Source organism: Kryptolebias marmoratus, linkage group LG6 (genome assembly GCF_001649575.2).
Source record: "Kryptolebias marmoratus isolate JLee-2015 linkage group LG6, ASM164957v2, whole genome shotgun sequence".
Taxonomy (NCBI): Eukaryota; Metazoa; Chordata; class Actinopteri; order Cyprinodontiformes; family Rivulidae; genus Kryptolebias; species Kryptolebias marmoratus.
The window spans coordinates 11,910,369-11,923,205 of record NC_051435.1 but is presented as its reverse complement, the minus strand read 5'-3'; the positions used below and the strand labels follow the sequence as shown (position 1 = coordinate 11,923,205).

Below are 12,837 nucleotides of genomic sequence, written 5' to 3'. Positions count from 1 at the left end.
ATTACTATAATTCTTTTTTATGGCTTGATTTTATGCTTGTTTTTTGTTTTTTTTATTTACGTATAGCACTTGAGTCAACATTTGTTTTGTATTTTGATATGGTTATAAATAAATTTGATTTGACATAATGAAGCAAATTTGAGTACTATCAATTAAAAAACCTGTATATAAGACTGACTATGATTTAACTCAGCATCAGCCCGTACCTGCACACCTTCCAGCCCTGACCTGGACAAAGTTGGTAGATCACAGAAAATTGATGGATGGATGGATGGATGGATGGATGGATGGATGGATGGATGGATGGATGGATGGAGCCTGCATGCATCAGTCCAGCAGCAAATATGTTTATTATTGTAGAAGTTAAAGCTTATTTAGTACTGTTGAGTATACCGCCACTATATGAATGTTTAATGTCAAAGCTGAGAGAGCTTATGTGCTCTTTAGAGGATCTTTTAGCTTTATTTACCAATGTTTTAAAAAGGATTTGAAAAAGTAACCAAGGAAATTCAAATAATAGGTTGTTTTATTAAAGTAGATATGCTGCTTTAACTAGGTAACTGTAGCATTAAAGGAAAAAAAAAACTTTCCCAAATCTAACTATAATGGAGAATCTTACAAACTATGATCAGTATTTTTTGTTAGCAGGGTAGATTTAGTGATATAAACAATATCACGGAAGGTAAACGATGAAACTACAATCCTCGCGGCCACCTACACTGTTAACACTAAACATGCATAATAAACAGGAAAAGAACCCAACAAAGAATGATTGACGCATCGGCTGACAAATAAGAGAACAGTATGTGTAAGAAACAGCCAATCACCTTCCTACAACGAGCGGCGGGACTTCCGGTCTGTGACGCAGATACTCCCAGTCAACAGAGGAGGCCCCACCCTTTGTGTTACCTACCGCCCGTCAATCAAAATACAAAAAAATCTGTCACTTATCACCTATTTTTGCGCGTATACAATCAATTTGTTTTGCTCACGATGAACCGTGGTTTGTGACTATCAGGACTTTCCGTTTAGAGACAAGTCACGCAATGACTGGTATGTAACATTTCTCATTTTCTCTACCCACGTAAGCTAACAGGCTATCTGTGGCATCCTCTGGCTAAATTAGCTGCTAACGGGGATGTTTGTTGCCGATATTGCTACTCATCGCCGACTAGGAGAGCAGCTTAAATCATCTGGTCCAGCTCGTTTGGAACTTCTCACTGTTGGGCTTTCTTTGAGCAAATCGCCCCCACTTTGCAGTTTCACACTGAATGCTCTTGTTGTTCGCTCCTTCACCGACGCTTTTAGATGCTAGTCCTTAGGTACAGCTAACATTAGCCTCAGCTGTTATTGTACTTTTCTGTAACCTGCACACAATTTGCCACTTTCCAATCCCCAGAACAGCCACTGAAACCAGATGAGATGGCTGCCCCGGATGCTGACCGCAGTCAAGAGGATTTTATGCAGCAGGAGAAGAGCAGTGGCAATCAGGTAAGATTTCCATCTTGTTGCTGAACTAGTTGTAAGCCCTTGAAGCGTTGTTACCTGAGTGTTACTGGAGGTGGTGGGGAAATATCAGAAACTTATTTGAACCTCTCAGGCAACACCTCCTCTCTTGATCCTTATTAATCCCGCCTCCTGATGTCCATGCTGACAGCTGGTTTAAAAAGCTTAGCTACATAGTTGTTGTTTTTTTTTGTTTTGTTTTGTTTTTAAAGTGGTTTCCCTTTTGCAGCCAAACTGTGCAGTGTTCTTTACTCTTTGATTTGGATAATGTTGACATCTTTCCTGCTCGGATCTGGCACTAACATTCATCCTGGCTGATCTGATTTTAAGTTAACCACTCTGAGTGCTCAAGTTCACACCTGACATAAATAAATAAATATACCTGCATACATAAACACTCAGCAATCAGCTGTCAGCCGAGAAAACAAGCACAACATCAGCTGGTGTTTCTCCAAAATCACAACAAACATGTTTCAGATTAACCTTAGACTCATTTTTGTGCAGTTGATTAAAAAATAAAATTGATCAACTTCATTATGGGGCCTAATGAATGTGATAGGAGAGACATTTAAAAAATGCCTAAAATGATTTGTGAATTTGAAGAGCTCAACATCAGTGCAAAAACACAATTTTCAATCTCTCCTGATGACTCACTCACAGGCTTCTTGGTTTAGCTTTTTCCTACACCAAGTCCTGTGGAAAGGCTTCATAGATGATTTGCAACATATTGTTGTAATATGAGCAATATCGAAAATTTTACAATACGGGGACCACAAGAAAAATAATCAAAACAGAAATTACATTTACAGAAAATTTGGCTACAAAGCCTACTGGTTGATATATTCTCACTGCAATAGTCTTCTTTTGTATTTCATTTTGATTTATTACTAAAATATTATTATTATTATTATTATTATTATTATTATTATTATTATTATTACTATTATGAGAGCCTGGAGAGTAAATAAATTTCCAGGTAATAACTCTTCAGGGGGAATTACATTTATACTAATAAAATAATATAAACAGAAGAGTCCCAGACCCTCTCTGAATGTGGCCTGAGTGATCAAATCTGAGTCAGTCCATCCTGAGAGCATTCACATCCGTATTTGTTGCTGTTATCTCATGATTAGGTCCACCATGTTAGTGCCGCATCTGCACAGGGATGTTATTTGAATGCAGCCTTCTTTAAAAAAAACAAAAAACAAAACTGGTTTTAACAAAATCATAAATTGTTAAACTTGGTAACACGTGCAGGTTCACACACTCTCTTTTGCACTTTGTGTAAATCTTTAATATGAATCTTTCTAAATTAAAGAAAACAAAGGTAAATAAGGTGTTTCTAGCGTTGTGTCGCGTCGTAGTAGTTATGATGTAAGTTCTTCTACAAAATCCAGTTTATGCAACAGCTTTTTTATTCATAGTATATTTGGGACAAGCTCCAAAATACCATCAACTTTAAAACTCTTTTCTCTATTCATACTTTTGAGGATTATTTAAGAACTGCACTGAATTAAACTTACAACAGTTTCATTTAGCTTTTTGTTCTGGTAGAGAATTGTGTTGGATTTAGTTGGTATGCTTTTTATATATTTTTCCTTTTGTTTCATTTTATTTTATTTATTTTTTTCAGTATTTTGTGGGTAAATTGTTACACATATCTGTTTTTGATTTATGCCACCATCTTGGCCAGGACCAGCCGGAAGAAGAGATGTTGTATCTCATTGGCTCCGGGTTGAATGTAGGCAAATAAATTCCAGGAACCAAACATGTAGAATGTAAATCCAGTCTAACATTTTGACGTAGGTGATGCCTGAGGGGCTCAACCAGGACACTAAAGTCCTTGTCACCCTTAGCAATGAGACTCTTTCTGTGTGGCCCTCACTAATGGCCACCCGCTTTCTTCCCTTTAAACTTGCACAATGTGGGTAGGACACTCAGCCATCACCCCTCGACCTGCTAGCAACCACCTGCACTAAGGTTGGGTCACCATCATCAGAGGTGAACAGAGGTGCTGCCGCTGGTGTGGTAAGTCAGCACCTCTGCTACATCTGATTATAATTTTAGCAGAAGTGAATCCTTCAGTTACAGCTCAGCAAAACTGGTAGCAAAATGTAGGTCAAGATGTGTTTTAAAGCCTCTTTTTGGACATCTTTAGCTGTGGGGTTGGTGATACTTGGTTTTGTTGCTACAAAATGAAGTCAACTAAATCATTGTTTAACATTGCATCACATTTTTGTGCCTTCCACAGACTTTTATTGTAATTTTATGCTCATTAGTTTAAAATATTTGCATATTATATATTATATTTGCAGGCCTGCAGGTACAGGTGATGAAATTTTGAATTTCAGTCAAGTCTTTTAGTAGAAATGGACATCACTTTTAAAAATGGGTGCATAATCTAAAAGAGGGCTGTCAACCAGAGTTTTTATCTAGAGAACAAAATGGTAATATTTCTTATATTCTGCTTGCAAACCTGTTGTTTTGGTCTTAAATATTTTATAAAAGAAAATTCTTATAGTTTTGTCTCCAGTTTGTCCAAATTCAGTGATTTATTTAACCTGAGTGCATTACTCAGATAAAAACACTGCTAAGAATTATTTATTATGTCAGTTTTGGGGCAAAGTACTTTTTCTAATATGAATAAATGAACTCATTGCTGCAGGCCAAACTGGAGTGTACGTTAGTTCATGTTGTCTCTTTGCTACGTCTTATTCACTCGTGTTTGTCCATTTGCTCAAAAAACGTCTTGACTTTTAGGAATACTGCCTTTCAAAATCTGATATGAGTACAAGTTATCAAGAAGCGCAACAGAATATGGTTATTTTTGATCAATATTCAGATTTGGATGGCCTATGAGGGGTTTATTTATTGATTTTAGAGAAAACTGGGTTTTTTGTACTTTCACCTAAAATGTAGTGTTGCTCTCATGTTGTTGTGCTCCATTCCTGCTAATGTACAAATCATTGCATCAAAGCAAACTGGTCATGGGTTCAAAACTACTTGTTTGGTTAGTTATCGTTTCATTTCAGTTGAAAAATCTGAAGCCTGGCAGTCATTTTGACAAAAAAACACCACCAGTGATGTGCTAAAAGCACCACCTCTGGGTCTCAGTGATTGATTTTTGGGAGCATTTGATTTGCATTGGCTTTGTGCTCTGGTGTTGGATCCAGCTAAATAAATACCAGTCAGTCACATTCGTTTAATTGTAACACTTGTAACCAAGAGAAAAAAAATATACTAGCTGCTATCAGAGAAGGCGAACAAAAGTATGGAGAGCAGGACAGTAAAGCAGGTAGAGCTGTGGGTTGTAAAGGCCTCTGCGTCACTGATGATGTATTGTGAATTTCTTGTGGGAGAATCTGTGATGTTTGAGCTGCTCTCAGATTTCAAATGTCATTCATGGGCTTCAACTTCTAATTGTGCACAGTTAGTAATAATATGTGAAATATCCTAGTAAATATCCTTAAAAAAATGTAACTAAGACTGCCAGAATACATGTGAAATGAAACACTTCATTTACCTTAATTTCTAGTAACTAAATAATTCCAACCCTTTGCTCCTCATATTACTGAAAGTGTTTACTCTTTTTAATCTCACTCATTTTCTTTTTTTGCAGACATCAGATCCGTCTTCACAGCTTTCTGAGACTGACAAATGGGAGGTGTTAGCTCCCACAACAGCAGCAAAGGATGAGTCTGGGATAATACAGATCCAAAGTCAAGGGATATTAACGTCAAATGGACAGTATGTTCTTCCTCTCCAAAACTTACAAAGTCAGCCAATTTTCGTGACATCTGGAATGAACGACTCCTCTGCCAATTCAGTGCCTAACATTCAGTACCAAGTAATTCCTCAGATTCAGACAGCAGATGGACAGCTGAGCTTTTCCACGTCCGGTGTCGAAGGACCAACCCTGACTCAGGATGCCACGGGGCAGATTCAGATCTTGTCTGATGGGAGCCAGGGTCTCAACTTGACATCACCTGCAAACATTCTCAATAACAACCAAAACCTCATTTCACAGACTGGTAATGTCCAGCAGATCCATGGGGTTTCGATTGGCAGCTCCACGTTCAACAACCAGGGCCAGGTTGTTACCAATGTGCCTGTGGGCCTGCCGGGGAACATTACCTTTGTTCCCATTAACAGTGTCGACCTGGAATCCCTTGGCCTGTCGGGTGCTCAGACTATAGCAACAGGGGTCACTGCTGATGGCCAGCTAATTATGGCGAACCAGCCGGTTGATAGCTCAGAGAGTTTGAATAAGGCAGATGATCACCTTTCACAGACGCTACCAGTAAATAACTCAAATCCAAACACTGAGATATTTGTGCCAACGTCTTCCTCTCAGCTGAATGCTCCGGCAAACGAGGCTGGTCTGCTGACACAAGACGCTTCGTTACCATCAGCTGCTGCAGAGCAATCCGACTCGGGTTCTGGCCTTCACGAAGGCTTCGTCCAGGAGAATCAGGAGCTGAATATCCAGGTGTCCTCAGCTCAGCCCATCATCCAACTGCAGCAGGTGCCTATTCAGACCACCAACGGTCAGGTGGTCCAGTCGGTGACAACAGGCGGTCAGAACCTGCAGAACGTGCAACTGATCAACCCAGGAACCTTCATCATCCAGGCTCAGACGGTCACACCGTCAGGTCAGATCCAGTGGCAGACCTTTCAGGTACAAGGAGTACAGAACCTCCAGAATCTCCAGCTGCCCACCACACCACCCCAGCAGATAACTCTGGCGCCGGTCCAGACTCTGTCTCTGGGTAGCATCGGTGCGGGGCAGATTCCCAACCTTCAGACCGTGACAGTCAACTCAGCGGCCCAACAGGAAGGAGACACAGATGTTCCCGGAGGTACAAAACCTCTTTTTTAAATTGTTTTTTTTTAGAATTTTTACAGGCAAATAATCTTTCCAAGCAGTAATAAATCTTCTCAAATGCACAGAGACATACATTCACATCTGGTTGCCTTTACTCTTATCTTGGCAACACATTTTTAGAATCAGGCCATCTTTTTTTTTAATTATTATTCAGAGTAATTCACAGTGATCATTTGAATGCCATGGTTATCTGATAAAGGTTTTATGTTTTTGCTTTCATGTAGTTCTATAAAGAAAAAGAAAATCCTTTTTAGTGTTTTTGAAAAGGTCTACCTTAAGCCATTTACTTTAAAATTGCCATAATTTTTTTCAGCTGCTACGTTTATTACAGTAATTTAAAGAAGGTCATTAAAAATTACTTACAGTCCACAGCAGGTAATCAACAGTGACTTCTGTGTCCAAAGTATAATGGCTTCTTGTCGATCACATTTTTCATAAAGTATTGTTTACTATTGGCGCTTTTTGTTGCTAATTGATTTTTTTTTCCTTACACAATACTTAATAGGCCCTATTCTTAAAGGCAGGCGAACACAAAACCTCACCTATAAAGAATAAAATAAATAATAACTGAGGACGTTAAGTTGTTGTGGTTTCAGGATGCTAAAATTGTTCGCGGTAGCTGAAACTGTCACACCGCCGTGGTTTGCGAGGGCACTCAAATAGAGCAGAACAATCCCTGATGGTTTTAATTACACCTGTGCTTTTCATAATATGACAAGTTAAAATGTCTGCACTGAAACCGCTCTATAGTTTAGTCCGTGAAATCTTGACAAATTCACACAAACAGCTGTTTGTTTTTCTTGTGTAAAGTAAAACGGTGGCGTTGTAGACCGGTTTAAGTTTTCGGTTTATGTTTATTGTAAATATGGCGTGCCTCTCAATGTCAACAAAAGGCTATTCTTAATGTTTAATGTAACATGGTGGTAGTCAAAGCACAGAAAATGTAGCAGATTCTGTTTTTTCCCTCCTTGATTAGCCTTTTTCACAAAGACTGAGGTATAATGGTGCTAACAGGACTTCACATTGTTCCTGTTCCACTCGCCTCAACTCATTTTCTCCTAATATGTGCTTCTAAAAAGTTGGAGTTTTCTGACAAGACCAAACTATTGTCTCTGAAGGTTATCGGGACTGAAGTAGTTTCAGTTTTTTTCACTTTTTGCGTTAGGACCACAGTTGGTAGACAAATCAAAACTATGCCGTGATTCTTCCGTTGCTCATTGGCTGAGCGGACCTCCAGCCTCACTGTTGTGCAATTTTCTTTAATTTTCACAACACTAATGCTAAGAACTAATTGGAAATGCTTTACTCTCTTCATTTTGGGAAAGCAAAAACTCAAAGCCAGGAACTAAAAAAAAAAACCAAAGACTCGAAACTCAAAAAATGAGTTTTATAACTACATCAGCAGCTGTTCCTGTGGTGCAGAGTCTTAAATGTCTGTATTTAGTGTTGTGGGTTCTGATTCATCTATGATCACCTCTAGTACTGACTCAAAAATGCAACATCTCTCCCAGCTCACACCCACAATTATCTTTATTTGGCTTAAAAACATAAAGGGAAAGCACCTCAAACAGGCTATGAGCAGGATTTGTTGGCAATTAGGTAATTATTTCATCATTTAGATCTTAAAGAGAGCAAAGAGCTGTCAGTGTTCAGGCTTTGTGTTTGTTCCTAACATGATGTGAACAACGATTTCAGATATCCAGATCAAGGAAGAGCCCGACTCCGGGGACTGGCTGAACACCAACTCCACCCTGAACACGAATGATCTGTCGCACCTCCCTGTCAGGATGATGGAGGATGAGGATCAGTTCGGTCAGGAGGGCAAGAGGCTGCGCAGAGTGGCGTGCACCTGTCCCAACTGCAAAGAGTCAGGTGGGAGGTGAGTTGGCCCGACCCGTTGGTTTACTAGTCCTCAGATCTGTAATAGAAAAGGGAAACGCGTCAGGATCTTAAGCAGCTCAACGTGTGTTTCTCAGGGGGTCCAACGTGGGCAAGAAGAAGCAGCACATCTGCCACATCGCAGGGTGTGGGAAAGTCTATGGGAAGACGTCGCACCTGCGAGCACACCTGCGCTGGCATTCAGGGGAGCGACCTTTTGTCTGCAGCTGGATGTTCTGTGGGAAAAGGTTCACACGCAGCGACGAACTGCAGAGGCACAGGAGAACACACACAGGTGCCCCTCTTTTCCACATCAGGAAAACATCTAATAAGTCAGCTAAAACGTGTTTATTTGTGCCCTGGAGAGTCGTGAGTCATGGAAGAAGTAACAGTATCTGTACATGAGAGGTCTGAACTTCACTGTGTGGGAAAAAAACACTGAAATGAGACATGTCATTTAATAGTTGTGGATTAAGTTCAGGTTATACAATAAACATAACGAAAGTGAGCTTTACTTTTCAAAACTCTAGCTTTTGCGCGTACGTTTAGGCCACATTCATGTCCACGTGAATGCAGTGCAAAATATCGATTGAGAAATCCAACCAGACGTACCAGAATAAGATTATAATTCACGGTATCCGATGACACTTAATGGTTGGAGAAACCTTTGAAGAGGATATCACCACTTGCTCGTGCTGATGTTGTTTTACCCAACCATATTATTGTCAGAGTGAGGCCTCTGACAGGACGGGCTGGAGTAGCATTTCATTACGCTGTCAGCTGCAACTGTTAGCATTCACAGTTAGCTTTTCAAGAGGATATTTAATCTTCTCGGCTTCCAATTGGTAATAATTGTAATCAGTTGTGTAGTTTCGATTTGACAGTGACAGATTGGCTTTAGAGACCTAAATCAGATCAAACATGTGGTCAATGTTATGCAGCCTTTAGTTATAGTGTCTCAGAAAACTAAGAAAAGAGGATTTTGGATCTCTGTGACAGCTCCGGGTTTTATTCTTTTTATTCCCGACTTAATCAAATGTAGGTTTTGCATGCCACTTTTATAAACTTTCGTCGCGTTATCTGATTTTTAAATGGCACGTTTGACTATCTCCGAATGTATTTTGGCATGAAAGTTTGTAAAACGGCGTTTCCCTTCTGGCAGGAGAGAAGAAGTTCGTCTGCCCAGAATGCTCGAAGCGCTTCATGCGGAGCGACCACCTGGCGAAGCACATTAAAACCCATCAGAACAAGAAAGGCGTGAACTCCGGCAGCACCGTGGTGGCCTCCGTGGAGTCGGCGGGTTCCTCTGACAGCATCATCGCGGCCGGCGGCACCACCCTCATCCTCAGTAACATCCAGCAGGGCTCGAACAACGCCCAGGACATCCTGGCCAACGCAGAGATTCCCCTCCAGCTCGTCACCACAGTCGCCGCCAGCGAAGCTATGAAGTGATTTGCCCTCGACTTAGGAACTCCTCTTATACTGTATACTCCTACGTGCATTTTTATTCAAGTTTTGAAGGAAAATTATAAATATATATATATATATTTTAACACAGATTTAGTCCGTGTCCACTCAGTTTTCGTGGAGGAAAGAAAAGCAAGTGGGGACTAAAAACAATGAGGAAAAGACGTTGCAGTAAACACACAAAGAAATGCCTTATTTTGTACAAAATTGGAAATGTGGGATTCCGCTTTGTTTTAATTGTACTTATTTGTTAATACTGTGTTTTTCATGCAAAGTTATTGCTAAGTCGAGCATTTTATTTCCCTCAACTTGCGTTGACGATGTGTTTTTGATTTTTTTTTGTTCACGGGAAGCAAAACTCATTCCTTTTTTGCTTTCGCCAGAGACTAAACCCCTCAGCAGAACTAATTTTCTCCATCCAAAGTGAATTTATTAAGTCCATGCAAATATTTCACGTTATGTGGGTTTTAATTATTGTTATGCATCATTATCTGGCAGTTAGTCTGCTCGCGAAGCCCTTCTTCATCCAGCTCTTTTTTTTTGTTTTTACTCAGTACACTTAGCAGGAGAAAAACGAAAAACAATCAAAGAATTTTATCCTAATTCCTCCTGGACATATATCGGTGGTAAGACACACATCATTTGCTTGGAAAGAAATTTTACTCAACAGCTATTTTTATTCAGTTTTTACATTGACAATGCACTTGTGATACTCATTATCAGAAATATTTAAAAACTGCTCCAATGTGTAATTCAGATGTGTTTTTTGTACCCTTTCTTGGTAAACTTCTGAGCAAGAAAACGTGTTGTAATATTTTTAAAAAGCCATTTTTCTGGTGGTTATTGCCAAATTTGACTCCAAACTCAGGGTCACTCTTCACTGCGTGCTATAAACAGAGTAAATCGCCCCATTAGATTCTCAGGCCACGGTGATTTTTTCTTCTTCTTTTTCTTCTTCCAATTTAATCAATGAAATGCTGATTAAGTTGTCATTATGCCACGTTCATCGGTGAGTCCTGTCACATCGTTTTGTTGATTTTTGCAACAGTTTTCCCTGCTCCGTCAGTGTCAGTGCGGTCACTGGTAAGAAGTGCTAAAAGTGGTACATGTAAACAGCACTGTTTGGTTAAAAAAGTTTTGTAAGATTCAGTTTAATATCCCATTTGTCAGTGAATATACACCTTTTTTTTTACCAGTTTGTTTTATTATAATTGTGCTACATTCCCCCTATTTTCCATGTTGCGGTATGTTTATCTTTTTCTCCGACCCTAAATTGATGAATTAAATACAGACGCACACTGAACTGAACAGTGATTTTAATGGTAATGTGATTAGGTCTGGTATTTTTTTTTTATTTTTTTTTACTATTATTATTGTTTTGGGTTTTTTTTTTTTCTTTTATTGAAACGATGAAGAATACGTAATGTGGTCGATTTTCTCTTTCTTGCCACCCTGACTTCTTCAGAATGTTTCTACATCAGAGAACGTGCTGAAACATGCAGCATATTTACAGTCTTCTAATAAATACTGGAGGTTTATCTTCATTTCAGTCTTCTGTATAAATCTGTCGATATATAACATCAATATAAATCTTTCTGTTATACCTGAATGTCCTTTTTTGATTTCTTTTCAAGTTGTGTATTTGTTAATAATTCGTCAAAAGTTCTGTTTTTTTAAGGGATTTTACCTAAAAGAAGCTTTTGCTCTGTCTATGAAGACATGTCAGCCGGTCAGTAGTTTTAGTATTTTCTTTTTTTTTTTCTTCTCCCCCTCCTCTTTGCAGCTGCCGCCCGAGGTTTGCAGTCCAGTAGATGTCACTGCAGCCAAGGGAGCAGGACGAGAGGCACGTTTGACCCCTTGACCTTCCCCGGGTAGTGCTGCTACGATGAAGATAGGAGTCACCGAGGCCAACTGCTGGTGCAGACCCTCAATTAGCTGCGAGTTAATGTCACCCAGAAATGTCAGGAGTATTCAGCAGCTGGAGAACAAAGCGCTGCCTCGTGACTTTGAACAAACCTTACCGAGGCGTGAGAGGTAACAACTGATTCTCTGACCTGATTCATTCACACTTGAATAAACTATGAAAGAATAGATTAATAAATGAGCTGCTCTGGGTCTTCACAGTTTTCTGTCACTTTTCTTTTTAAATTTAGTTAATATTTGTGTTGAATGAACTTAATATTTCCACTGCATAGTGGCACACACGTACTGCGCCACTATCTCCTTTAAATGGAGCATTTTACTAATTAGGTGCTGCTCCTTTTTTTATTATTATTAGGCCCAAGACGCTGGCATAAGAGAATTACAAGCATATTATAGCCTACCTGGTAATAGCGTTTAAGAGCATCATTAAAAGGGTGTTCTGTGAAAAGGCATTATCAGATAAATCTGAGCTTTTTAAGTCAGTTTGGTGAAAACAACTCAAAAGATGTGTTTTATAGTGTTTTTTTTTTTAAAAAAAAAGGACTGGTCCATTCTCTCATTCCTTTCATTTGCATAAATTAATGAATCAAATTCATTGTAATGCAATACCAAGTGCACCAGGAACATAGAATGACAGTTTGAGTTAATGAAATGTGTTAACGGTATCATCATTTACTTGTATGTTAATTAGTCCAATTAATTTCCCCTGCTCGGTAATCTGAATATTGTAATAATCTTTGCTTCCCTGAAGGAATAAAACCTATGATACACAGACCTCAGGGACGATCTGTGCTGGGAATTATGTGTGTGTGTGTTAAGACTGAGAAGTTTAAGGTGATTTTTCTTTTAAATCCCAGTATATATATATATATATATATATATATATATATATATATATATATATGCAGCATTCATAGATTATATTCTTTTACTCTTGACTTGAATACTGTGTAACTGTGCCTTGAAGGGACAGTTCAGGTCTTTTAAGGTGGGGTTCCTTGGAAATATGAGCGTTTAATATCTTACTTGTTGTGGCTCTTTGAACGACTAGCCTTTAGCTCGTCTTTCCGGCCGGAATTAAACACTATTTCTCCAAAGTTTGGTTGTTCAAAGAGCTATCTGCAACAGATAAGATACTAGTTGTTCATAGCGTTTCTACAGAATCCCAGTTGGAAAGA

The 12,837-nt window shown here is 39.1% G+C and overlaps 1 protein-coding gene across 2 annotated transcripts; it reads left to right on the top strand.

Moving 5' to 3' along the window:
* Nucleotides 1-873: 873 nt before the first annotated feature.
* On the top strand, nucleotides 874-11,345 carry sp3a (sp3a transcription factor). 2 transcript variants are annotated; one of them, XM_017422579.2, is made up of 7 exons: nucleotides 874-1,053; nucleotides 1,400-1,491; nucleotides 3,439-3,534; nucleotides 5,126-6,365; nucleotides 8,087-8,270; nucleotides 8,368-8,564; nucleotides 9,432-11,345. In XM_017422579.2, the coding sequence occupies exons 1-7, from the start codon at nucleotides 1,047-1,049 to the stop codon at nucleotides 9,719-9,721; spliced, it is 2,106 nt and encodes a 701-aa protein (XP_017278068.1). In that variant the 5' UTR covers nucleotides 874-1,046; the 3' UTR covers nucleotides 9,722-11,345. The 2 variants fall into 2 exon arrangements, with proteins under 2 accessions (XP_017278068.1, XP_017278069.1); XM_017422580.2 differs by lacking the exon at nucleotides 3,439-3,534.
* Nucleotides 11,346-12,837: the final 1,492 nt, after the last annotated feature.